The sequence below is a fragment of the Bombus vosnesenskii genome, unplaced genomic scaffold (assembly GCF_011952255.1).
Source record: "Bombus vosnesenskii isolate JDL3184/JDL3185 unplaced genomic scaffold, Bvos_JDL3184-5_v1.1 scf7180000013397, whole genome shotgun sequence".
In the NCBI taxonomy this organism is placed as follows: domain Eukaryota; kingdom Metazoa; phylum Arthropoda; class Insecta; order Hymenoptera; family Apidae; genus Bombus; species Bombus vosnesenskii.
The window spans coordinates 323,211-350,954 of NW_022883022.1; the positions used below are offsets into that span (position 1 = coordinate 323,211).

General features: G+C 40.5%; 3 protein-coding genes across 5 annotated transcripts; 1 reads left to right on the forward strand and 2 right to left on the reverse strand.

Annotated features, from left to right (window-relative positions):
- Window positions 1-1,968: 1,968 nt before the first annotated feature.
- On the reverse strand, window positions 1,969-7,798 carry LOC117237698 (allergen Tha p 1-like). Its single transcript, XM_033501968.1, has 3 exons — window positions 7,449-7,798; window positions 2,878-3,067; window positions 1,969-2,455 (listed from the first exon to the last, which is right to left on the reverse strand). The coding sequence occupies exons 1-3, from the start codon at window positions 7,464-7,466 to the stop codon at window positions 2,310-2,312; spliced, it is 354 nt and encodes a 117-aa protein (XP_033357859.1). The 5' UTR covers window positions 7,467-7,798; the 3' UTR covers window positions 1,969-2,309.
- A 6,159-nt stretch (window positions 7,799-13,957) lies between these two features.
- On the forward strand, window positions 13,958-19,902 carry LOC117237670 (protein pygopus). Of its 3 annotated transcripts, none has more exons than XM_033501895.1 (5): window positions 13,958-14,278; window positions 15,039-15,271; window positions 15,357-16,376; window positions 16,460-16,605; window positions 16,685-19,902. In XM_033501895.1, exons 2-5 carry the CDS (start codon window positions 15,056-15,058, stop codon window positions 16,803-16,805), a joined length of 1,503 nt encoding a protein of 500 aa, XP_033357786.1. In that variant the 5' UTR covers window positions 13,958-14,278; window positions 15,039-15,055; the 3' UTR covers window positions 16,806-19,902. The 3 variants fall into 3 exon arrangements, with proteins under 3 accessions (XP_033357786.1, XP_033357784.1, XP_033357785.1); XM_033501893.1 differs by having other exon boundaries at window positions 13,959-14,278; window positions 14,974-15,271; XM_033501894.1 differs by having other exon boundaries at window positions 13,959-14,278; window positions 15,024-15,271.
- A 577-nt stretch (window positions 19,903-20,479) lies between these two features.
- On the reverse strand, window positions 20,480-27,413 carry LOC117237700 (tubulin polyglutamylase TTLL13). Its single transcript, XM_033501970.1, has 18 exons — window positions 27,125-27,413; window positions 26,535-26,747; window positions 26,240-26,465; window positions 26,108-26,175; window positions 25,896-26,013; window positions 25,716-25,817; window positions 25,532-25,639; window positions 24,621-24,906; window positions 24,478-24,559; window positions 24,097-24,387; window positions 23,860-24,016; window positions 23,692-23,792; window positions 23,413-23,541; window positions 23,115-23,340; window positions 22,826-23,007; window positions 22,517-22,748; window positions 22,273-22,434; window positions 20,480-22,198 (listed from the first exon to the last, which is right to left on the reverse strand). The coding sequence occupies exons 1-18, from the start codon at window positions 27,307-27,309 to the stop codon at window positions 21,830-21,832; spliced, it is 3,237 nt and encodes a 1,078-aa protein (XP_033357861.1). The 5' UTR covers window positions 27,310-27,413; the 3' UTR covers window positions 20,480-21,829.
- Window positions 27,414-27,744: the final 331 nt, after the last annotated feature.

Below are 27,744 nucleotides of genomic sequence, written 5' to 3' on the forward strand. Positions count from 1 at the left end.
TAAGCTGCTGGTAGGTAGAGTCGACTGGCGAATGAGCGATAAATTTGAAGAGGAATGCGCAAATATACATGTATATATGATCTATACGTTCCCTGTCGTCTATGAGGTACCGAGAAAACAAACATTGATTCTCGGCTCCCTCCGACGAGATTCAATATTTGTATTTCCCCGATGAAAGTGTATCATCGCGCATCAATCAAGAAGAACAAACGCTTGCCAAAATGTACATCGTGCGATCTCGATCCTGTCGTTTACGGGCATCCACTTTACGCGCCTTCGAGCCCGCTAATTCTTTTTACCCTCCGCCTATTTCTCTCGATAATTACAAAACAACCGCTTGTTAGCCCTACAAAACGTTTCCCAAACGAAGAACGTCGAAGAATTAACGACTCTCGTTCGAAGAAAAATTAGCTTTCCCGTGAAACGAATTATAAACTTCGCGGAAATCAATATTATTGACGGTAATTCCCACGCGAATAGTAGAAGAGAGAAACGTCGATTTGTAGTCGATATCGCAATCGGCGCGGATCCGCGCAACCTATAATTTGCCTTCGGTAAAAAGATAAAAGAGAGAAAATCGTTGCTTGTTCAACGTCCGAAACGTTGCAGATCGAGATACGACGTCTCGATCTTTGTTGAAAAAGCGTATCGCGGTTGCTCGATCATGTTACGAACGTTGTAGACGTTATAGACGTGCATCGGATTCCGTTCAGCTATTTCCTATTACCCTAGCGTCAGACCATCGTAAACGCGTAAGGAAATAACATTCTATATACGACGCATGGTACAACGCGCAAACGATGTTAGACATCTGGCTAATTGGCTTACATCGGTCAACCACGCGTTAATTCGACCAGTGAATCGATCCTGCTGGAAATCGGCAACACGGTCTGCGACACGGGTTTCAACGAACAGAAACGCCAAGTCCGCGATAACATAGAATTACGGACAGCAGAAAATTCCAGACGTTCCGCATTTATCCGCAAATCTAATCGACGAAGAACGCACAGACGAGAAATCGAATTAATTTGATTTGCCGATGATCGAACTCCGTCAGACTCGTAATATCGTCAACATCCGAATTAAATGAAAACGAAGCGGCACAAAGAGAAAATACGAAAGGAGGGATTTAGCAGGGACGGAAATGGAGATAAATTAAGGCCAGAATCGCGATACAGTTCGAAGTTCCTGTAAATTGCTCGATCCGGAATATATCGTTAATTATATTCCAAGTAATTATCAACTTGTTGATTGTCGTTATTTCTCGATAAAACGGGATAAATGTTTACGCTATGTTTACGATATCGGGCAATTACGTTTCCACGGTTATACGACCTAATTGGAAATCGTTGGCTCGCGATGCCGTCGCCTTGCGTCGTCTTGCGTCGTTCAAATATTTCCGATACCGTATGCAAGCCACGCAACATGCCACGAAGAATACATTGCGATCGTTGAGTAACGAACTTTCGTGGTTGGTTGATAGAAAGTGAAACTGCGCGTAGCGTCGGCTCGTGATGAGGCGTTTAAGTAGGAAAACCGGCGACGAGAAATATTCGTGGAAACGTTTCAACGAGAAATTCAGACGTTATAAAACGCCGCCTGTATAGAGTTTCTCGTATAGTTTACGGGAATAAAGCTATCTATTGTAATACAGCGAAATTGAAACCAGGCGAGACGCCGGAATAAAATATAAAATATGAATCCGGCTTATTACTTTCCCGCTACTTGCATCCGCTATTATTACTGTCCCCGTTTCTAACGTCATAATCGTAGACGATCATTCCCTCTTGCACTTTTCTTCGCCTCTTTTCATTTTTATATACCGCTCTCGATTCGTGACTTTTCGCTACGCCAACTAGTCTCGATCGCTGAACAGCGTGAATTCGCTCCATACCCGGTAACACATATTGCTCGCTTGCGAGCTCGAACCGAGCGAAAACGTGTCTTCGTGGAAAATCGATTCTATTCTGTATTTTGGAAAACAAACTTTATTGCGGTATATAATACGATTGTCTCGATGTGTATAAAATACTCCTTATGTGTGTAACGCTGTGTTAACGATCAACGATAGTAAACGTGTTCATTAAGGAAGATGAAGAGGTGTTGGATATAACGCGTGCCGTAAGAACTCGATGTGAATACGATCGTACCTTTCTCTAACGTACGGAAGAAAACAATTGAACGATGGTTTAAACGGCTATTGTAGGCAGATCGTCGTTTTCCCGTTTCCCGTACTTTATCTTTTCTTTTTTTATCCACGTATCCACCATCGCCGTTTTCCCCTCAGCTGCTCCCATTATCCCAACGTCTTACGAAACTCCGGCATATTGCTGCACTATCTTCGACCACTCCTTTGGATAGGTCCGTTGAATGTGTGAAAGGACCTTCTTGATCTGTCGTGTTTCCTCGGGGCTACATTGCGGGCAGGAGCCTCTCAAAACCAGTGGTGCTAAACCTGGATAACAACGCCTGGGTTAAATCGAATTCTGCTGGTAACTTTACAGAAATTTATCGGCAAAGTCTCCGAGGAAACACACGGCTCTCGAAATACGGATATAAATCCAACCTAAGCAATTCGATGACTCGCCGTTCGGAACAACGTGAACTTTCCCATAAAATCGATTTAATTCCACCCAACGTTAACGTATCCATTGAATCGAAGAAAATACCAATCACCGCGTTCCCTCCCGACTACTCGCGACAACCTTTTTTTTTTTTTTTTTTGTAGTCCACGCGATCCATTGGAAATTCCACACTGTACCGTGTTTCGTTCAGGACAATCGCGAAACCTCGGTTACGCAAGAGACAAGACGTGGTGAGTTGTGCGTGCCTCCCGCCCCTTCGCCCGATGGATTTATACGTCCAACGAACACGTACTTTTCAAACGTCTTCCTACAGGATCACAAGGAGCTTCGCCCAACGCGCACTTGAGTTGTCTCCTCAAGTAACGTTGGTCGCTCAGGGCCATATTTAGTTGCTCGTCGGAGACTCGAGATCTTGCAGTCTGTCCTTCTTCCGATTCTGCCATAACAGCGTAAACGAGGAAGGCGCAGACGACCAGCAGCAGCTGAAACATAGTTGGAGATAGTTAAGTGCTGCACACGGGGCTCTAAGTAAATAGACGTTACGGGAACTATCTTTAAAAGGTCGAGGCACTTTCCGCACATCTGGGCACGAAGCAATTAAGGAAATTCACGGTTAACGAGATTGAGTGGCGCCTATCCGATACGACGAGATAATGATACAATTCCAAGTTTCTAGATCGATCGATGTCGTTTATTTAATTGGTACACACCGAGTCGCGTCGCGGAACGAAAGAGAGGAATCCAAAGTTCCCATGACTCGTTGAAAGCAGGAAATTGAACTGGAATATAATAAAAGGATAGGTAACGGATAGACCGAGCCAACGAGGACGAAGCGAATTGGCGGATGTTACCGCGGTAAAGGTCGGAACACACGAGTATACCTAGGGTGAAATAGCGAAAGGGGATAAGGAAAGGCTAGCTGTAGACTGCGACTATACGCTGCCCTGGCGAAGCACGCCAAAGCTAACATAGCTAAACAAGCAGTAACCACCGTGAGTAACGAAGGCATGCGCGTACCTACGACTTTCGTTTGTTTGCTTCCGTTGGTCTGCCGACTCACCCCGGCTCCTATCAACACGCTTCCGTGTTTCGTTGCATCTCTACATTGTGTACGGCGACTGACTAACGAGTTGCCTTTTAAATTACTTCGTTCGCCTTCGTTCGCCGTTTTCCAGGCAACGGTGTGTTCGGTAACGATATCGACTCGAACGATAATACTATTTGCTTCGTCCACGTAGCACGTGAGTTTGCCTTCGCGCGAAAGAACAGAGAGGAAAATTGTTCTCACCGTAATCCGGATTTTTTCTCGCGAAAGAAATAAAATAGTGGACGGAGTGGTCAAAGAAGCAGGTAATTCATTAATCTCTCGCCACAGGACCAGTCTATCCTCTGAGACTGTACGGTCCCATTTAAAACAGGAACGAAGTAAGAACTGGAACGAAGATAAAGCTTTGTGATCCGGTATTTTGTAGACTACGTAAATAGTCCGAGGGTAATTAATCTTTCCAACATAGTTTGTTATAAGTTTCGTCGAAGAATTGTACCCTGACTTATTTATACTATATTTTATTTATTTCAAACTATCGGTTATTTCAAACGAATGTTATCATATCGTAGCGATAAAATAATACCTAGTTGTTACACTTATTAACAAACTTGTAAATTATATTATAGATTGTATCCTGCCGAAAATAAGCAACTTCCTCGATATTCTTCAACGGTAACAAATACACGTATGTATATGTAAAGTTCTCCGAAATAGTCACCATAGTCACCATAAACGATTCGATCGTTCCGAGTCCCCGCCATGCGTCATATTTGCACGATCTTTTTCAGAAACGATCTTATTGTTAGCTTTGCTGCCGAATCGTCCGATTGCTTGTCCATCTGAAAAGTATGGAGCTAGTCGGTGAAAGAGGAAGAGAAACGTAAAAAATATTTCCGATTAGATCGCAGCTGCTTGACAGATGAATATACTTTGGCAGTATATTCGGCATCCTATGCCCGACACACCTTCTCTTTTTTTTCATTCTTTTGACACCGGCCGTGACGAATATTTCAAAGTTCGATTTTATTTTCGTCGCGCTGTACCTCTCGACTGCATGCACCTCCCTTGACGATCAACCTCGTTTTTAAACAACTCGCATCACAATCCGGAACACGCGGTCCTTCTCTTCTTTCCTTTTTGTTTCCCTCTTCGATGTCGTTTTGTACTTTTTCCAATTACCCTCTCCCACCTCTTATCCTAAATTACTAGCGAATTTCGAGAATAGATTTCAAAATTGACGTGAATCGCACGATTTTTCTTCCATTTGTACATCTTCAACGGTAATCGCTCATAGAAGACCCGTGTATATTTCCTTTTTGAATCAATTCCGACTCGCGCGAGTATCTCGCATTTATTTCCTTCTAAATTACATTTACGCTTTGTATTAATTCTATCAAACTATATTAACCACTTTGCCTTTCCTAGTTTTCCATCGTTGGGAAATTTCTCGCTGCAGAGGGAAGATTAAGGAAATAACGAAATAATCGTTACCAACGTACACGATTCTTCGTTCCAATTGCTTTGCTAGAAATTTCATTAAAACGTTAGTTTATTCGTTTAAACGAGGGTGAGATTCAGACGCAAGAATTTAAGAAACGCACAACGAGATTAGGTAAATTTGATTATCGCATAGAGGTAAGGAGCCTTTCGGTCTTCTTCCTTTATCGCTATAAAATGAAATATTCAGCGATATCACTGGCGATAACGAACAGTCGTCGACTTGCCAAAAGTTAAATCTTAAGGCTCGATCGATCAACTTCGTGACTTTTCATTGGTTTCCCCTATCCGCTATAATCGGCTGAATACTTGAACAGGATCAGCGGTGAGTTTCGATTTTCCTATAGGCGTGCTAATAATCGCGACGGTTCGGTAAATCACCACGTCTCTGTATATACACGGTCAGGGATGATTTGTGGATTGGATGCCGGCTCTGGTACGTGCACGCAAACCGCTTACTTCCGCAAATCGATGTGGATTATAAGAATTATTGGCCGCTCTAAATGGCAAATGGGTGTGATATAGATTTTATTGCTGTCACGTCGGCTGTAACGATAGTAACCATAACGTTGTGGGTTATTACGTCCGAGCTAGACGATGCTGACGATTCCTCTCGTCCATGCATTCCGCGTAGATCCTACGTATGGCCCGTTAATTGTCGTCACAGTCTATGAATGATAATTCACCGCTTAAACGGGGGATGTCTGGAAAACTCGTGCCATTTGTAGCCGTAATATTCCGCCGTAGTTATCGGTGGACGCGCGTGTACGCAAGCGCGCGAGCACGCGACTTTGCAAGCCCCGTGCACGATAAATAATAATTTATTGTTCATATACGACTGGCCGAAATGCCGTGCCGTTTCAGTTATTAAATTAATTTACAATCGCCTAGTTGTCGACTGGCATCCGATGGACAACGATTACACGACTCTGTGACTGCCGTTCGATATCGACGATGCGCCGAATGAATCGTAATTCGCCGTACGGAGGAGAATGCCGGCCAGTGTAAATATCGAATTGTAGCGAATTAACGGGTGCCATCCTCCACCGTTGAACGCGAATTCCTCGCGAACACACGCAACGGGTGTAATGGAATTTCTCAATTCTCTCCCAAGCTTTCGAACAACGCGCAATACGATTTAGTTAGGACGATCGAGTTTTAAGTAGAACTAAACGACGAAGGAACCCTTTCCATCGGTTTGTTATTCCGTGCAGTTGCCGTTTCCATGCCATTGTTCGTGAACGTACGATTGCGACACGCATAAGTTATAACGTTGCGACGCCTTCGATAAATGGATTTCGATTGGATCGCTGCAAAGCTGAGCTACGTGCCGGAACTTAATCATGTTTTTCCCGATTGACGGACCAGGGAAATATCAGGATCGATATGTTCGTCGCTTATCATCTTGCTCGATTTTTCGTTCGCTTCTTTTTCAATCGGAGGAAATAAACACGTTACAGCTGTTTTCAGATTGCATGGAAATATATCGCGAAAGAAACGAACGAATACGCGCGCGCACTTAGCCGATATCCTCTTTCCGACGAAATAACTGGAAACTCGTTGCCTCTTGACGTTTATTGGCTCTTTAATATCGCAAGGATTTCCACTGTTCGGCTCCGTCAGAGCCAGTCGCGAATTTTTTCCGAGAGCTCTTATCGTCCCGCGAAACGCGTATATACGTTAATCCAAACGGCACACGGTTCTGCGCTCTAGAAAACTGCTTTCTGTATCACGATACGCGTGTGCAGTGGCACTTTCGATTCGCATCACGAAAATCTATCTAACGCGACGGTCGTTGCGACTGCTTCGTCTCGGACAACGTTTGTTCGTTTCGGTAAGAATAGCGACAGAGCTGTTTAAAAAAGCAAAACAGAAGTTCGATGAGGGAGAAAGCGAACTTACGTGACCGATATAAAATATCGATGCGAAACAACGTGCAATCGTAACCGATAAGGCGAGATTCTGGCGGAAGGGATTACCGCGGTAATGGACCATTTAGGCAGAGTGCGATCGGTATTCTCCGTACGTAGACTTGATCGGGAAAAGTTAGAGGTACGTGACTTCGAAAACGGCGATAGCCCGTCTCGTCTTCTAAATATTCAAGATAGAGAAAGGCAGGATCGGTGACGGTATCGAGTTCGCCAGGCAACCACCCCTATGGGAGCATGAAGCGGATCCCGTGACGACGGAAATAGGGAGAGAAAGACAGCGGGAAACAGAGAGAGCCCCTCCGGATACTGCGAAACTTTAAATCACCGGGCGTACGTGTACATAGGGTGCGCGTGTATCTACCTGTTGCACGTTCGTCACTCACTCACCTTGATTGTCGAAGCCATGTCGGGACTCGTTGATGCGCGATAGATTTCCTGATATCGCGCTCCTTTTCGAATCACGTGACGCGAAGATAAACGCTAGATCGAAGAAAGGAAGAGGAGCCGTGTGCAACCGGCGGCTGTTCGGTGTAAGCTGAAGAAATGAAATAAAACCGAGAATAAAGGCTTACGATCGTCCACTTGGCTTACGATGTCCTTTCACCACGAAATCTCGCAACGCACTGGCCCGAATGTACCGTCCGTAGCCTTTCCTCCCCTTCTTCTCCCGATAAATACGAAAGTGTGTGTAGCGGCCGACGACGTGATGATATATACCGGTAGTTCTCCGTCTCCGGACACCTCTCTGTGTACCAGACGGTTACGAGGTAGGGGAAGCTGAGACGTGCGTGAGTGTGCGCCGTACAAGTTGCACTTTTCTCCCCTTCGTTCTCGCTCTTGCACTTTGCTCGTTAAACTTCTTCCGAGCCGCTGCGCTTTCTTTGCTCGGCCGTTCGAATCGCGTCACTCCGCGCGCCACTTTACTCGCGTCTCTACGCGTCCGCTTTCCGACGCTTTCTTCCCAAACGTTTAACCTCTTTCTCGACCTCCTTCGCGTTCACGCGTCTTCCTATCTCGTGGAAAAAAACCCAATTCCCACGTGCTTGCTTTCTTTAAAATTTACGCGTCCCCCATAGTATTCGTCATCTTTCACGCGCAATGTTTCCAACAACGTCTGCCAACGTTGCACCACGACCGACCTCGATCATCCGTGTAGATTTATGGATTTAGTTTAATCCAGAAACTTGCATAGGCGACGACCCGCGTAACCGTCTGTTCTCCCAGGTCGTACATTTTTATTTTCATCTCCGCTATTAATTACTCGAGGTATCCTCGTCGAGGAAAACCCATATCGATCATGCCGCTCGTTAAAACCGGTTGCATCGGCGCTGTAACTAAATATTCTTTCAGTGTCCTCACCCGTTTACTTCTTCCGCGTTATCCTGGAGGAAGGCTTCGATCACCGCGACGTCGACAATTTCCGGCGGACCATGCTTATTTCTGATTTCCAAACGACGCAAGTTGGATAACGTTTACGCTGTTTACCGGCCGGAGATCGGGCCCCGGTGTACTCTTGAAACGATCGAACCTTCGTTTTTCTAGCAAAATCGGGGGAACGAAGTCGCGAACGACAGGAGGAAAGAGAAATTCCGATAAAGCCGCGGATTTAACGGACGATCGAGCCGGCGCGTCGCCGCGCACCGCGATCGTACGTGTGTGTGCGCGCCTGTCCACGATGATAACAGTCGGCGAATTGGTGTGAAAAAAATGGAGTAAAGAGAATAGCAGGCTGATCTGCCGTAAAATACGATTAAGCTGTTCACCGAAGGTAGACGGTCGGAGGGAGAAGGAGAGCGTAACGAGAAACTGACGCTGAACGAAGAGAACGCGGATCAACGAAAGTCCGACGCGTTATCGAAACGAAGCGATACGAAGCGATACGAAACGATCCAGGGCGATACGAAACGCAGCGACCGGGAGGGGAGATTGTGCCTTGTATCGATAAAGATTACACGGGCAGGATTCATTCGTCGATCTACTTTCGATCGAACGAGGTATCGAGGTTCCAAGCTTTTGCGGCGTCGAGGGAATTTCTGGTCGACGCGCGTCGCCCCCACCCGATCCTCCCACGCTCTCTCGCGTCCCTTTTTTCTTCCCTATTTTTATTTCTTCTTCTCCTTTTCTTTTTTCATCCCTGCGAGTCACCTCTCTGTCATTGGCCTCGTCCCTTCTTTTTCCTCTTTTCGGTGATTCGTTGTCGAGTGCCGTTTGAATAGGCGGATCGTTTTCGAGGCGATTCGATTCCATCGGTCGAACGAAACGAATTCGCCGTGCGACCAGCCGAAGGAGAATAGAGAGACGAAGGATTGATATGGCTCATTGTCCTGAGAGTCACGTATCGTGATTCCTCGTTGGCTGATTTCGTTCCGCGGCAAATTTATCTCGCCGTTCCGCGCTAGACACTTTAAAATCATAATGGATCTGTTAGTCTTTCGGTTCCCGTTTCGCTCGCCGAAAAAGAAAAACGAAACGAGCGCGTTTCAAGAGGAGAGGATAACGCGAATCGCGCGAAACATCTCTGCGGGAGTCTGCTCGAAACGTGAGAACGATTCAGCGATCCGAAACGGCTGGACATCGTACGTTAAGTACCAAGTTTCCGGAGGTCACGCACCACCTAACGCCAACCGGAATTCACGACGAAATTCAGCAGTCCCGTCACTTTGGAAGGACACGCGTATTCGCCAATTCCAGCAAACCATGTATCCTTAACTGACAAATAAATCTTCCATCTGATTGATCAACCGCGAATCGCACGCAGACAATTATTTAGATAGATACAAAAGTTCTGTTGGTTCCTGAATTATCTATCGATATCATCGTGCAATAAATTTTTATCTTCTTTCATAATTCGTCTTGTGACCGTGGAATACCAAGCGACTAGTATCGAAAAAGTATAAGCGATTTCGCTTCTGACTCATATTTGCAAGTTGCTCGAATTTCGTAAGGGAAATTAGATAGTAATCAGTTGAGAAACAAATGGAAACGAATCATATCGTTAAATAAATAACGCGCAGACGCTAAGAATAGCTTTTTTCCTACGTAAACGCGACAAAAGACGCGATAGAGTATACGCGATGAAAGCGATGAAAATGTTCAAGTGAACGGCTATGAATATAAATTTCGTTTTACGGTCGTTCTTTTCTCCTTCTACTCCACTGGAATTACGTTGATTTCGTTTGAATCGCGGGAACTTTAAGCGGTTCGCTGTTTGTTCACTTTCTCTCGTATCGCCGTAGCCTGTGCGTGGCTAAGGCAGGAAACGACGACGTAATGTCGCGCGTCGTTCTCTTCGTGGTCGTTGTTACAGGTGAAATTACGGTAGCGTGGCGTGTGCGTGGAATTCGCTTCGTTTCGAGCGAATAAGCAGGAATATCAACGTGTCCGACCGCTCTACGCGCCGCGTCGCCGAGCTCAAATGTTGCGTGAAACCCTTACTTTCCAGGCAACCTCCTAATTTTCCAATTATTATTAAACGACGAGAATAAAGAAAGTCGATAATGCAAGCGTGTTTAATAAATTTCACGAAGCCTGGAGCTTAAAATCGAGCACATATCTAGGTCGGTTGGCGATGGCGCGTGAAAATTTTCTGATGCTATATGTCCCCGGTCACTGATCAGTTCATCGAAACGGAGCGAGCGTCGTTGATAGAATAAAGCTACGATCATAGTAAACGCGAATTCCCCAGCGATATTATCAAAGTTTTGTTTCATATTTTATACGTCAATTTTTTCTTCGTATCTATATATCATAACTAGACTGCAGATATTTATGTATGCATTTATGACAAATATGTATGTATATATAGCATACATTAAATATTAAAAGCAAAATATATGTTACTAAAGTAAAACGTTCTTTCATTTTCCGTCTGTCCCGATTCCAACTATTATTTAAAAAATTCGCGTGCACGCCAGTGGCTTCAGGAACCGTGGAGAACAGCGTTTGGTAGAAACGTAGGTCAAACGTAGAACTACGTCTCTCAGCTGGATGCTTTGATTGGACGTTTTTGACGCAATATCAAACATTGCCAAAGTAGAAATCCCAAGATGAAAGTATGCTGGAACGTGTCACGGTCCGTCGAACACGCGCATATACACTAACTGCTGGCCTGCGAGAGAAAGTAGGAAAAGCCTGAATCTCTGTGACGCTGAATAAGCGATAGAACGCTGGTTTCCTGGAAGCAACTCGCTTATTTATAGCCGTGCATCTCGAGAAAACAAGCGTATAACTGTTACAAGTTATAAGTGACGAAAAACGAATTAACATTGAGTATAAACTGGATACGATCACGGTTCGAGCAATTTTGATTCTTTGCAACTTTCAGTAACGACATTGAACGAAATCACGGGGGGGGGGGGGGCATATTTTACTATGCTTTCAGAAACGCAATCGAACGCGGTCGATGGACAGTATGGACACTGACACGGAACGATGACGCGTAAAAATCGGCCCCGCATCAAGCCGCAATGCTCGCCTTGTACCTGTCAGTTTGAACAATCGCCACTGTAATTTCGCTCGATCGCGCTCCCACTTTATTGCCGGACCTCTAACGCGATGGACAAAAATTGCTCCGTCGAAATATCTGTTCGATACCGATCTTTGTATTCGATGCACTTCGCCGACCAACCAATGGATTCCGTTTATTCCTTGAAATATACGATAGATTCTAAAATTGATACGGATCTGAACAACTCGTATCGCCGATTCAAATCATCTTGCTGACGCGAGGTGAGTAACATACGATGTAAATCTTCTACGATAATAATAAAATTGGGTCTCGACGAGTGAGAGAGCATTGGGTCAAGGATGATTTCTATTAGGATGTTTTCATGCATTACGCGACGCGTGACGAAGTCTGCGATCATGAACATTCCAAGGAAAACGATGTGTATAGTATTCTAGCGTAGTAGCGTTCAAAAGTATCTGCACACCTGCTTATTTTCGATAAAATGTATGTAAAATTATAAATGCTATTGCAAGTATAATTTTAATTGCAAAAACGCATTCTTTTATTCTTTATAGCCTCCATTGACATTGATTTATGTAATAAAAAGCAGTAAAATATATTGCTACTATGTTTTTTAAAGGATAATTTAAAGTTGCAGTACAACGATTCCATAAAGGACGTAAGAAAAATTGTTACTACAAATCGATCATGCTATTGGAGTATTTATGAATGGTGGTGTAAGTACTTTATAATGAGGTAGAGGCGAATCGCAATAGAGGTGGAGCACGAACATGCGAGCAAAACATTGAAAGATCTGATCACGACTAAGACGTTTCGATGCGTCCTTTTGATGAGATGTTCATCGGTAACTGCGGTTCTCTATAATTCGCGAAAATATAATCGCTCGTACTTATTCAGCACACGCGTCTGCGCACGGCAGATTGATTGGCATGCCGTATTTGTTTGGGAAATGCCGCTATTTGTGGAATCCATTTACATTGTTCTTCGATTGCCACATCTCGCGACCATCTGATCTTCGATCCTTTGTCCTTCGTCCTTTCCCTTTTCTTTTGTATTTTCTATTTCCCTTTGCTTTGTAATCCTACCATTCTTCTTTCAACGTTTTCTCTGCATTTTTCTCACGAGAACTGTCATGATCCTTCTTGTCCTGGACTCATGATCGATATTCCTCCGATCACTTCTAATAAATAACACCGTTCTTGGCTCGTGGTAAATCTTAAATGGTTAAACAATTATAAACATATAATAAACTATCGATATTATAATATTATAAAAAATAATAAAACGATCAATATATTTTTTAATATTATAAGATTATACCATTACTGGTATGTGTATCATTATAATAAATGGTTAATGTGTTAACGGCGCCCTACTTAAGACATCGATAAAGACTTACGCTTCTTTTTATCAAGAGTCACATATACATATGTCTATTCTGCTTAACGTTCGTGAACAATACGCGGGAATATGTTAAAAGTACAAAGAGAAACTCTCAGTTCTAAATGATACTTGAGTTTCACTTTTACTTAGTTGACAGTGATTTACCGTTCTCCGTGTTAATAATGACGCGGTTCATCCAGTTTGTCCATATGAATTCTTACCGAAATAAAATTCAAGAAAGATAAGATATTTTTATTGCAGTTTCGTGAACTATATCACGAGTAACTACGAAGCAACTGTCCGCGGTAGATATGCGCGAAACCCATTTTCCAGTTGTTAAACCCCACTAACTTGCTAATGTAACTCAAATAATTAAAGTGACGTGTACAGGCCCTACTCTGAGGTTACAGGGACAACTCCTGGATCCTAATGCGAATGGAAGATATAACGCGTGAAACTACCGTGTGAGAGAGGGAGAGAGAGAGAGAAAGAGAGTGAGAGAGAAAGAGAGTGAGAGAGAAAGAGAGAGAGAGAGAAAGGGAGAAGAAGAGAAGGAGAATTTCAAGCACAGGTAATAGCGTCGTCAAAGTAACGTATGTTTTATACTAAACTGCTCCATCTTGAAGGAACTTCCTTCTGTTCTCAAACTTCTGCCCTGAACTGTGAACGTTTCGCTCAGAAGTTAATCACAGAAGCTTTTTCTTCATATTCATCCTATTCATTCTATCATATAACGTGCGTGTACTCAGCACGACAAATTACGACCGAACGATTCATTTTTGTAGATTTCACATTTCTTGGGAAATAAATTTTCTTTGGTTAAAAACACCTTCAATATGATTGAATACGGGATGATTTCGAAAGAAACATTCGCGCATTGGATCCACGCAACTAGTATTCACCAGTGTTAATAACCAATATAGTTTCTTAGATAGATTAAAAGAAAGCTTCGCGATAATACGAAGCTGCCTTAATACGTTGATTGTCTTGATGTTTCAGGAATGCAGCTAGTACCGCCATCTGCGGAATACACTGTGCAATATTCTTACGCGAACAATACAACCACAGGGACACGCGTAACGCGACAATGGCGACCTGAAACATTGGCGTGCGCTTCCTTGCTCCATATACTTCTGACATCTCGCCAGTGTTTACCGTACTCCTTCTGCATGTTCGTGAATGTGAAACATATTCGTGCTAGCGTAAAATATGTGACTGGTGAAGAGGAACCATTAAAAACGAGTAACTGCGCGGATTCAGCCGTTGAAGCTAGCTAGGCGCACGACATAATTCAATGGTGTTAGTCTCTGCCGAAAAAACGGGAAAGCCATGTATACAACGATATCTTGCCGAATATAATGCGTTGGTAAATATGCGAATTATTTTTATTCTTTACAACTGCCGTTTATTTTCGACCGCACATCTCTTATGTATTGCTAAACGTACTAAATGATTTAGAAAAATGTGTAGGTTAGGTTGGCCTGAGAAACTGGCATCGGCGGATTTTATTTTGTTTTCTTTTTAAAACATTGTCTACTTTTTTTACATTACTTTTATCGCTTTAAACATGTTGTCGTTCAATGCCATGTATTATTTTTATTCGAATGACGGTTATTTAAACAAAACATATTGAAATATTCTGTATTTATACCAATATACAAAGTATAGCAACTTGCAATTATACATGTATTTACCTGAATGTATACACTTAAGAATGTAAGATTATAAATATATCTTCAAGAAATGTGTGCATACTATACCCATTAAATTACAAGAACCATTAAATTTCATAAAATTACCCACTGAATTAAATTACAATATAATGGATGTAGATGCTGAAATTTCAGTCAGATTTATATCATATTCAAATAATGTCACATATAAGTATTTATTTTATAATTTACTTTATAATTTATCTCAATTAACAATTGTACAAATTTTGATTTTTCATGAATTGAGAAGCTAAGTGTTCTTGACATAAACAATATATATTCTAAGTTTACTTGTTATAATTGTAAAACATAAAATAAAACATAGTATTTCTTTAATTAAAAATACTAGTGGAGCAGTAGTAAAGACTTATCATCAAAATCTATTGTGGTGCTGATAAGGCATGTTAAAATAAGGCAAGCCAACGAGGGAGATGAGCCACAATATTGCAGGCATGCCACCCTTTGCAAGGATGCCTTTGGGGGGTATGGGTATGGGTGTGAATATGGGTCCTAGTGGCCCACATCCTGAATCTTCTGCTCACCCTCATCCTCCACCACCGCCACCGTCTGGTGCCAATCCAAAAAAGAAACGACGTACAAATGCAAATGTTGCTCAACCATCTCCGCAACAACCTCCAATAGTACAGGTAACTCTTTACGCTATAATTGATCAGCATACCATTAATAATCGTTATAGTTCATCATTTTATTATACCCTAAAAATATTTTCAGGATTTACTACCTCCACCTTTAACTGGCTATGGAGACACAATAGTAGCAAGTAACCCTTTTGACGATACACCACCGCAAACCACGCAAACACCAATGATGCATGGTGGACCGCCTCATATGCATCCCCATCACCCACATCATATAAGTGGACCACCTATGAGAGGCATGAGCCCTTTAACTTCTATAGGTGGTATGAGTCCTATGATGCCTCACAATATGGGTAGTATGAGTCCAATGGGAAATTCGCCCATGACAAATCACATGAATCACATGGGAGCAATGTCTCCTATGAATCATGCACCAATAGGTGGTATGAGTCCAATGAATAATATGGGCCCCAGCATGCCACCTGGTCCGATGAATACCATGAACAATCATATGAATATGAGTCACATGGGTAATTCTCAACTTAGCGGCCCACCTATGGGTAGTCCAATGAATAATATGAACAGTGGCCCAATGGGTAGTCCAATGAATAACATGGGACACAGTATGGGAAGTCCTATGGGTGGTCCGCTGGGATCTCCTATGAATACAATGGGGGGATCAAATCATATGCCTAATGGACCAATGAATATGAACAATATTAATAGCCATATACCACCCAATAGCCCACTGAACGGACCATCTATGAACAGTGTAAACAGTCCACTTGGACACAACGGATCTCAACCACATCCGAATCATATGGGAAATAATCTTAATAACTTAGGAAGGCCCATGAATGGACCCATGACTACCATGAGTTCAATGGTATCCAATAATATGAATATGAGTGGCCCAAATCAAATAAATAATATGAATATGGGTGGGCCACCAATGAATAACATGTCTAATATGAGTATTAATCATCATAATCAAATGAGTCACATAGCTGGTCCAATGGGTACAATGTCTAATAATTTAGGCGGAGGTCCACCAATGGGCCATCCTATTAACATGGGAGGTTCCATGCCACCTCATGGTTTTCAAGGTCCACCGGGGATGGGACCGAAACCAATGCCAGTTTCTGCAGGAAAGGTAGATTAATTTATCAATATCATCGTACAATTGCGTCATAAATTTACAATGGCATCTAAATGTATATCATTCTAATATTACAGATATATCCTCCAGATCAGCCAATGGTGTTTAACCCACAAAATCCTAATGCTCCACCTATTTATCCTTGTGGAGTATGTCACAAAGAAGTGCATGATAACGATCAAGCGATCCTTTGTGAGTCCGGTTGTAATTTTTGGTTTCACAGGTACGTAAAAAATTATATTCTTTCTTTATACATCATCATATAAAAAAACATATACTTAACATGTAAGAATTTGTTTTAGGGGATGCACAGGATTATCGGAAACTGCCTATCAATTATTAACGGCAGAAGTTTATGCCGAATGGGTGTGTGATAAGTGTTTGCAATCGAAAAATATACCTTTGGTTAAATTTAAACCATAACACTTCTTGACTCGTCGTATATGCGACACACGAGTGACTCTTTGTTAGCGTTTACACCTTGTACACGCACACGTGCGCGTGTAATTGCACACACATAAACACATACGACATACACTAATGCACGAGCAAAATCGTGCATATAATATAAACATGCGCTGTTTGTTAATATCTTAGCTTTAACTTGTTGAAATATTAGGGTATTGCTATGAGTCGTATTGGTGAATGAGATGGCAAAAACGACATATGTTCAAAAGTTATATTAATTTTTAAGTCTGTTTACAAGTCTGTTTACAAAGTAATTTATCTTTTAACTTTTGATATTCCTGACCCGTTTTCAATCAACACTGTGAAGTATAAATGAAATCGGAGTCCAGAAAGCATAAAAATTTTAAAAAGATTTATAGGTATTAAAAACTGTACAGTCATCTGTAAACTTCGTTTGATCTGTTATTTTTAATTGCATTTGATACAAAATTAAAGAATAATTGTACAAGATGCATCATGCAACTAAACGAAACCATTTCTTTAAAATAAGTAGAGATAGAACAATTTATCAGAGAACAAAATTAAATATTGCTATCTGTTCTATATTGCTATAGTACTTTTACGTATTTTGTGCCTCAATGATTATGCATAACACCATCTAATTTTGTTTTGTAAAATATTTTCTCTATCTCTAATCATAAAATGTATATAGCACCACCCATTTGCGTGATACGCAGCCCTATATACATGAAATAGAAAGATATGTACGTATATATATGTGATAAACAGCGAAAATTGCTGGAACTGCATATTAGTAGCAAATGAAACAAATACATATATTCTGTTTACTTTATTTAGCTTTGGGTGAACGTTCCTGCTAAATTATAATTGACATTCAAAAATAATTAACAACGTGTATTACTTCATCAATTATTTCTAGTTATATCATTGTCATTTATCATCAGGCTCGTTACGTTGATTAAGGATTAAAGTGGTATTTAAAAAAAAAGAGAGAGTTATTGCAAATGCACATCTAGCAACTATTTTAGAACAGAGTAATATGAATTTTAAGCGATGTAAATTGTTCTCATAACGCGATTACAAATGTTCATGACTATCTTCAAGTACCAGAACAACAAAAAATTTCTATAAACCCGTTCGTACAATTGAAATATTACCGAATTATTTTAGGTTTCTAAAAAATGCGTTTGACAATGGTGTGCTATGTAAAGAATAAGTATTGCTAATACTTTCAAGCATATATTATTCTCAAACGCCGTTTTTTGCTCCCAAATGTTACAAATAAAAGTGCTGCGGTTCTTGTATTTTTATATTTCAAATATTTTGGTATAAACCATGGTCAGTTATATATTTTCGAGCTACTTTAGTGTTATGGTTTAGAATATATTCAAAATGTAAATAGAACCAACACTAATGAGAAGTTTTAACACAGCATGTATAAAGAATATTTCTATCTGTTTACAAAGATCAATCAACGGTTTACGTGATGAGAAAGGAGGCTTGAAAAGTCGAACTTCTTTTTTTCCATCAAAGATCATGTATTGTTTCTTGCCATGGTTTATGCTGGGGTTTAATTTGGCACTTATCAATGATAAATTTTTTACCTGTATGATTCTTCATATACCTTGACAAAGAAACAGCTCGAATTCATTTGATGGATAATTTGCAGGGTCTTTCTGTATTATATATAAGATCATGCGATGAACAAATCACGTATGTTCATTTAAGCAGAAACATAAAGACTCAGATTCATAAGAAACTTTGGTGTTCAGGGAATGCAGGAATGATTACCGTGTAAACGAACCTTACGGAATAAAATGTGGAAACATCAATACTATTACTATTGAATTATAATGATAAGCATGATGTCAAAAATATGTGATGCATTTATGTTTTCTGCAAATCCGTCTTTTCTTGATGCAATAATTGCCGTAACTTAAGAGAAAATTCGTACAAATATGAATTAAACTCAAGACACTTCGTATATATATTGAATGAAGTCTCGTATTTAGTTGCAGTAATAAATTTGTGCACACATATGAACACGCATACATATATTACATTCACGCTCTTCTTCGTCAAGTTAAGGTTTATTGTTATATCTGCCACAGACATTTGGTGTCAGTACTAATATAATAGTATATTGAAAAAGAACTGAATATATTATCGACGTGAATGATTAATGTAATGCAAAAGGAAAGGAATAACTGAATTCCGTCGGCAACTAATGTAAAATTAACAAGTCCACGGATTGTATAGTTTTATTTATATAAATATATATATATAAATATATATATATATATATATATATATATATATATATAGCCAGTTATCATTTTACTACTTGATGCCTGCGTTATACGGAGGACTGACTTTGAAGATTTCTAGAATATCTCAGATTAACTAGTATCTCTAATACACGGCAGAGTTAACTAGTTATTCTTCTAAACTTCAACTCTCGAGTTTCTCTCCGTATAATTCACGCTTTAAGCTTGTTTTATTGTAATCCTTTTTAACAAATATTATACATGAGTAATGTACACAGGATCCTATAACTACATAATGCTCATATTAGTATTACAACGAATAGAATACCATCTTCACATATCTTCATCCTATATTTTGTCATGTTATGACGGAACGAGGGGCGAGGGGGAGGGGGGCACGCTGAAGATCTCGCGCGTTAACGTTGCTTTTTTTTCTCTATTACGAAAAATTATATATGGGAATGCAGGGGATTAAGCATATAACGAGAAGAGAAATATTACTTGACGTGACGGTTGAGAGGGGGAGGGGGCATGCAATCGAGAACGATGCTAGGTATTTGAAGGATCAAAGATAATGGTTTTCTAGTACAAACGAATGAATCGTAATTTAAGTAACTACTAGTAGCTGCTCTATTTTTCAGAGGTAATTTACGTAAGTTGTATCGTTTGCGAACGAAACCGTTATGCGATCACTGAACATGACGCACGCCTAAGAACGAAACCTTATGTCTAAATGGGAAGAATAAGTTCTTTAACTTATGTTTAACAGTAGCTTAATCCCTGTACAATTTGTTCAAAGCAAATGCATTTCTTATGTGTCTGAATGTTTGTCTCATTATACTACCTTCAAATTCTGTCACCTCGTTGTTTTTCAGCCTTTTATCTTACCATCAAAACCGAGACGTTCTCGTAACACTCAAAGCGTGACGATTTATAGATCAACGATTTCACGAAAATAGGCACCGCTTATGTAATACGATATTACATAAATATCCAAATATTCGACTCTTTCGTTGTTCTTTAAACATTTGTAAAATTTTATCGAATTTGTATGTATTCATTTATGTACATAGGTCATTTACACTCTTTCGAAGGTAAGCGATAGTAACAAAGCGACATTAAATTCGCGCGTATAATGACTATAATACTTATCAATTTATTGTATCAGATTTGTAAATATCTTCTGTATCGTGTTAAATCGAGCCAAGAATGCGTTATATGCGTTTATCGAGTCATTTTTTATTTTTGCCGAGACACATGTAATGACGATAGGGGAAGGTAATGGTTCCTATTCCTTCCCTAGACAATCACTTTACATCTAAATTAAGGACTCGATTATTATTTGAGTTTTAAGGAAAACCTGAGCGTTTGAACACGCGATTTGAATGCAGCACCTTATTATTATTATCATTATTGTTATTCTGGACTATTATCAATTAAGTACTATTATTATGATTATTGTATTATTACTTTGTACAAGATCAATATCTAACATTGGTAATTGAATTTTCATTCATTATTAATCTTAACGCTCCTGTATTTTGAATAAGCGTTCAAGAAACGTGTCGCGACGAATCGATCGTTGATTTTTAATTGAAAGCTGTGGTTCCATTGATAAAAAAAAAACTATTGAAAACGGAAGAAATTAAAAAAAGAAACAATGCAGGGCATACAAATTGACAACAATGTCTCACATTAATAGAAAAAGAAATGTCTACGTGTTATTATGATCGAAAGGTATACACGCCAAAATTGTTCATAGATTATTTTTTATCATGTGAATGCTTACATACATATATGCATACATCACAGATACATGTGTGTATAGCGTGTATGTATATCGCATCAACGATAAACATTATTATACATATTGCAGGCACGTTACATGTATATACGTATGTCATTATTAGGATACACAATCAAGATGTGCGATGAAAATTTCGATTACCGAAGCGTGTATATGTTCAATCATTGTGTGTGTGTGTGTATGTGTGTATGTGCGCGCGCGTGTGTGTGTACATATTTATATGTCACTTTAAATAACAAATCCATATATGTTGATTTTTAAATTATTCTTGTATATATCTTGCGAAATGCCATCCGTTAATCGAAACATAGTTAAAGTTTACAATAATCCCTCTTTTTGAAGTGATTCAAATTAACAATTTATTTTCATAGTTTAACGTATTAGTCTTTGGACTTATTACTTTTAAATATGGGGAATCTTTTTCCTTTAACATGAAGTATACAGTTTGATATTAACAAATCACTCGTTAGAGATTGCTTAAAAAAAGTAATTGTAAAATACAAACGTTTTCAAATTTATATCTAATCTCATTGTGTTTTTGAATTCATGAATCGCGACGTACATTTGTTAAAATTTCGACGAGTTGAACTCTCCACGTTTTTCAAGTGTATGAAGGCGCACGATATTCGATAAGGTACGGGCCACGTGGGCCTTCGTTATTCGACAGCTTTGATCGTTCGAATTTAGATTATCCATCCAAAATTTCTCCGGTATCCTCGGTCGAATATAAACCGGCACCTCGTTACAAATTACTTTGAAATCTGTAATTCGAAGAAACTGCTTTTGTACTTTGTACTCATGACACTCAAACGTATACCTCACCTCGCACATAATAATTTCTTATCTTTTAAACCCGTAAATAGAAAATTATTATCCGGCACTTTACCCTATGGAAAACAAACAAAACATATTTATATAAACTTACAAATAATAACTAATTAATTTCATGGAACATTATCTACTTTACTTGCTTTCAGGCAAAATTGTGGCGACTGACTCGTCCACGGTTCGACTCTAGTTTCCATTCCAGAATGCTGATGAAGATGACACTTGTGCCTACAAATAGACGCGCTCTTGCTCGTACTATCCGCATATCCGAGTTTTCCATACAATCCGTACTTCTTCTCGTCGATAGCTCGCAACGTACCGTTCTTTTTCATTGCCATATAGATTTGCTCCAACATTCCGTAACTCTTGATCAGGAAATCTCGTTGAGCCAATGCCGTAACGCGTTCTCTTTCCTCAGATTCGCAAATGATCTCTGGCTCGAACGAGTGTGAAGTATTAGTAGCCGAAATTGCCTGCTTCTTTGTCTATACATACGTTTGGAAAATTATTTCGTTAAAATTCAATGCTTTACGACACTTAGTTATTTTGAAAAACCGACATTCGAATGGGAAGAATTCCTTCTCGATACATTCGCACACTTGTTCCTATCCTGATCGTGCGTCGTTGTTGACTTTTGCGTTACGTTTGGACTCTCTGAATGCAATTTCGAATCGCTCCATTTGCCAGAAATCTTCTTGCTTTCTTGTTCCTTTATCTTCATCTATCAATAAAATTCGCTTTTATGAGCGCTTTTCGAATCGAGCTGTTCGTTAAATATACTTTTACGTAAACTGATGAAACACCTCGTTTTCCTCCTTTTGAATCCTTGACGCTTCTTCCCGAGCTCTGGATGCCGCGGTATCTTGATACACGGAAATGCTGCTTTGTTTAAAGAATGGCTCGTACCTTTCACTGTCGCAACATGGATAGATTCTGCGAAAATTGCCCATATGCTCGTCCTCCCATTTAAATTGCTTCTGCAGATCTTCCTCCGGTTTGTCAAGCTTCGTTGTGCCGACCGTCGAATCATTCGTACTGTACCGAATTCACGATCCGAATTATCCCTTTACCCGGGAACAAGTTATGGTACGAGAACATTTCCATTAATTTACCTGCCGTCCTTTGTGTTTATTCCCTGAAGCAATCTATCCCTAACTCGCTTTCTATCTTCTTCAATAATTTTCTTCTTGTCGCATTGCTGTAAATTTAACATTTCGAACGTACTCATCAGCAGACCTTCCTTCACATCCTTATCGATTTGTGCGTCCGTATGAAAACTCGGCGAGTGATTTACCTAAAGTATATTTTTTCCCATGAGCACAAAAGGTGTGTGTGTGTGTGCATACGCGCCTATGTGTGTAACTTTTGGTACGTTATTAAAATTGAGACCTCGATCGTTACCTCCAAAAGATATGGTTTCAACTTCCAATCGAGTAACACGTCAAAGCCCAGTAGCTCGAAACAAGCGTACGTCTTATCGTGCGTTGGAAAACACGTGTGATAACTGTGCTTCAGAACAGGATGTGCTGCCAAAATCGTTTTTATAATAATCTCATCGATCTTACGCCATAGTTCATCCACGTCGACGTCCTTCATCTTAAACCACTTGTTCAGAGTGGATATTTTCCTGCATACGAAAGATTCTCGTCATTCTGAAGGGGGTCGAACGAAACGACGCTTACAAGAACATACCACCAACCTTTTGCTACCAATTTCATCGTCGATTACATACATTCGGCTGTGCTTATTGACAGCGTAATTCGTTAGGTGCATAAACACGTTGGACGTATTGTGACCGGTTGGTTCCTTGTATCTGCTCGTGGCGAACCTAAAACGCGGCACGTACAGAATAAATAACTCGAATTTAATCATTGCACTCTTTACGATCGTACGTCTGCTCTCGACCATCAGCACAGCTCGAGTTTCGTACGTCGCAAAGGTCAAAGGATTAATTAAAGGCAAAATGGTGACTATATACCTCGCAAGACCGTCGTTGTAGACGTAAATCCTAAGGGGATCGCACGAGGTGAGCAACGCGTAGATACGAAGATCGAATTTGTAGCCGTCCACCAGGAAGGGCTACAGACACGAATGATCTTCACCAAAAGAAGAGTAGAAACGAACGATTAAAGTTGAAAATGCATACCCTAGCCACGTAAACCTGGCAGATCATTCGCTCGCTGGGTTTAACATCTTTTAAGTTTTTTGTCAAATAAATGCCGCGCCCTTGACAGCCTGTGTCAGGCTTGATGATGAAAGTTTTGGAGCGTCTCAATTTAGCATAGGCTATTGCCTCTCCGTGGCTAGACGTTTTGATCGACAGATAACGTAAATCTTCTAATGATACTATCAATTACTTCGATAAAGGACAGAACGTTCTTACTCTGCGGGAAAACACCATGTCTTGGGGAAGAAATTGTAGTCCTTTGGAAAAAGCCTCAGCATACGATTCAAGTTACGAGCAAGCAAATCTTTTCTACAGATTTCTGTCATTCCTGGAAAATGATTGACCTTCTGATATCTTTTCATATCTTTCGCTCGTTCCACGCTCACGCTCAAGTCTGTCCAGTAAAGGTTCCAGCTGCTATCCTCGGTAACTTCTTTCATCCCGAAACGAGCCGCCACTCGTCTCACCGCGTCGTATTTGCAATTACTCGTGCATATTGTCAAGTATCTGTAATCGTAAACATCTAACAAATACGAGAAAACAAAGAGGAAAGCGAAGAATGATATTTTCGATTTCTTTGATAACAAACTACTGTACCTCCGTTTTTTCTTTTTCTTCGCCTTGATCGAAGTTCCTTCCTTTCGCGACTCCACGTCGGTCTCCACGAACGACAAATATGCTGCAACATCGTGTGCATAAATGGAACTGTTTACACGACGCGCAAGCTTAGGGACAAATACCTTTGTCGTCCTTTTTATCAGCGAAACATTTAGAAGCAATCGGTTCCCGATCATTTTTAGTCGAATCGGTAGATGGAAGAACGTTAAACGAAGTATCAGATACCACGAGTTTCTTGCACCGGTTTCTATACACTGTTTTACATGATCGCACTTCGGCACTGGAATCAGATTCACTGGTGATCTCGTTGTTTATCGGGTAACTCTTCTTCGTATCGCCGGCTTCGATCTCGCGCTCCACCATCAAAGGACGTTTGTTGCTGCGTTCGATGAGGTTCATGACCGGCGTATCGCATTATTCTAAACGAACTGTCGTCGCATGGCTTTAATTTGATCATATGTCGAGCCAGACCTGCATTATACTTCGATCCGTCAATTTTATTCCGTACGCGGGACCGATCACCTAGACAAACGAGAAACTAATAATATCCTCGGTGAAAAAGGTATTCGACTGTGATCAATTTATTGACGTACAAGAAACCAAAATTCGATGCTATTTACAGAAATGCCCTTTCCAAAATAGATCGTCTCGTTTCACGCATCGCACCTCGCCTCAATTGTTTTTCCATTTCTCGAGGCAAGAAGGCAGCCTCGTATCCTAATTTCAATTTAAACGGTGCAAGACTTTTCAAGCAAAATGCATGCGACAATGCGGGTTAATCGACGGTTACTGCGGTGCAGCTCGTGTTAAACCTTTGCTCGAGAAACTTTTCGTTACTTTAATTACGGCGCAACGTTGCTTTACAAAGTTCGTGCAAACGCAAAAGGGATCACGAAAACTTGCTACGTATGTATGAAACAGCGTTGTCAGCCGTAGGATTATCACGAGCACGCGCAGGCTTGCCTAACGTAACAAACGTAGCATATTCTTTGGAAAAAGATCTTTTATTATCTTTCGCTTATCTAAGACTTTACAGATTCGATTTCAAACTCGTCGTATTCTCTACGATGTTCACAACGTTCAAAGCACAGCCCCAGCACAACGTCACGCCACTCCCTCCGTGTCCGTAATTGTGTATTACCTGCAAAGGTTCACATCGGTTTCAATTGATCGAATAATTTATACGTTTCACGTTCATCCAGCTTTGTTTTCGATACCGTAACTTGTCTGCCTTGAGAAGACCTGCAAACTTCAGCTTCAATACGAACTTGGTACCTTCCAGGTCTCAGGCCAACCCACTCCTTCGCTATTTCAGATCCCTTCGAAGAAGGACGATTAATAATTAATTACGTTTCATTACGTGTTCGATTTAGTTAAAAATTTTAAGAAAGCTATACTTTCAGAGCAGGTAAAATGCGCACACATCCGTTATAAATGAATTCTGAGTCTTCTTTTCGTGGTGTGCGGTCGAAATCGTTCTCCTGGTGCGTACCACCCAACACTACACTGTCGATGCTTTCGAAAAAAGAATGTCGACATTATAAATAAATAAATACAAAATCGTCGTACGATTAACGCTTAGAAATATATCTTCGATTTAATTCGTTACTTCGGTATTATGTAATTCCCATCGTCGTCGTCTACCAATAACCCGTGCATTACCCAGGATGCCGTCACCTTAAACGATACAATGCGTAAGGAAATCTCATACTGTGGTATATCAATCTCCAAAACTACCAACCCTAGCAACTTGACCTCTGATAGACTTCACGGCGTTATCACCCACGAGTTTATGTGCACCGAGGCCGCTACAGTTTATTATTAAATCGTATCCATCGTCGATTAGTTCGTTGAACGTGTGAATTTTCCTGTTTCGTAGTTTTCCGCCTATTTGGAGGAATCGTTTCATTAACCCAGGCAACAATTTAACTGGCTCGCACGTATACGTCAGGAACATCCATCCGTGTCTATAATTCGTCACACGAATTAATTACAATGACATGAAATATTGCAAGTGAATTCCATTAATACCGTACTTATAATTGGCATTCCACTCTGCGTTTAGTTTCTCCAATTCACTGGGATTCAGTTCGTACGCACCGTACACCACTTTCGTCCAGGCTAAATCGAGGAAACCATCGGGATTACTGGTAACACGGTACATCGGTATCAAGGAGAGTCCTATTTCAGAAGCCAAGCCCGCTTTCCAAAAGTTTTCCAACCATCGATACGTGATTTCACTCCATTGTCTGTTAGCGTATAGTGCAGTTGTAAAACGAATATAAATTACGCTTAACCCTCGTCAGCGGAGGCTGGATCATTGCTGTCACGATCGTTGAACGTTTTATTTTATAGCGATTAAGTGAACACGGTCAATTAAAAAAGGCTGCTTGCCTCTACGTGATAACTGAATTAAAAAATAAAAATAAAACGTAACTCGGAGAGTAATAAGCGTAAAATGTTTGCATAAGTCAACCTTCGCTGTTTCACCGAGGATCAAACTTCACCGATCCTTTCTCTTTGATTTCGTCATAATGAATTTTAACATAGTGCATTCGAGTTACGTACATAGTTCACTTTTCCAGCTAGAGACAGCTGTCAGTAGCTCAAAATACTAAATACTCACGATATTTTGTCAGAAGGAGTGTTTCCGAGAAGATAAGGACTCCATATACCGGCACTTCCGTCGCCGGTGGTAGCTGGTGAAAATTTATCCGAAAATATTTGCACCTCGAATTGTGGAAAACTGCTTTTCACCGCGAACGCACTTGTCATGCCGATCACACCGGCGCCCACCACTGCCACGCGCATTTCAAACGCAAATCCGATATATAATTTCACGACAAACCTCCAAACGTAACTACTAATGCTTCTCGTAGCAGCATTCGTCAAAGATGTTTAAAAAAAATAAAAATTGCATGACTCGAACGATAACCCCGTCATTTTGTATTCGTAAATCGCGGTATATAAATAACCGCTGCTCTTCGAATTGCATCGAGCGAAGATAAATAGAAACAAATCGACTGATTAGCTATACACGTTAAGAACACTACGATTCCTCGATGTTGAAGAACATCCAACTACCGATTAATTTTTAAGCTATAAAGTCTTCAAGAACGAACAGTGATTTATCTTAATTTCTTTTAAATGGAAGATTACGATGAACTTACGATACCACATATTCCTAGCATAATGCCACTTCACAGCACGACAATATTATGCTAGAATATGGGAATCGCGGAAGTC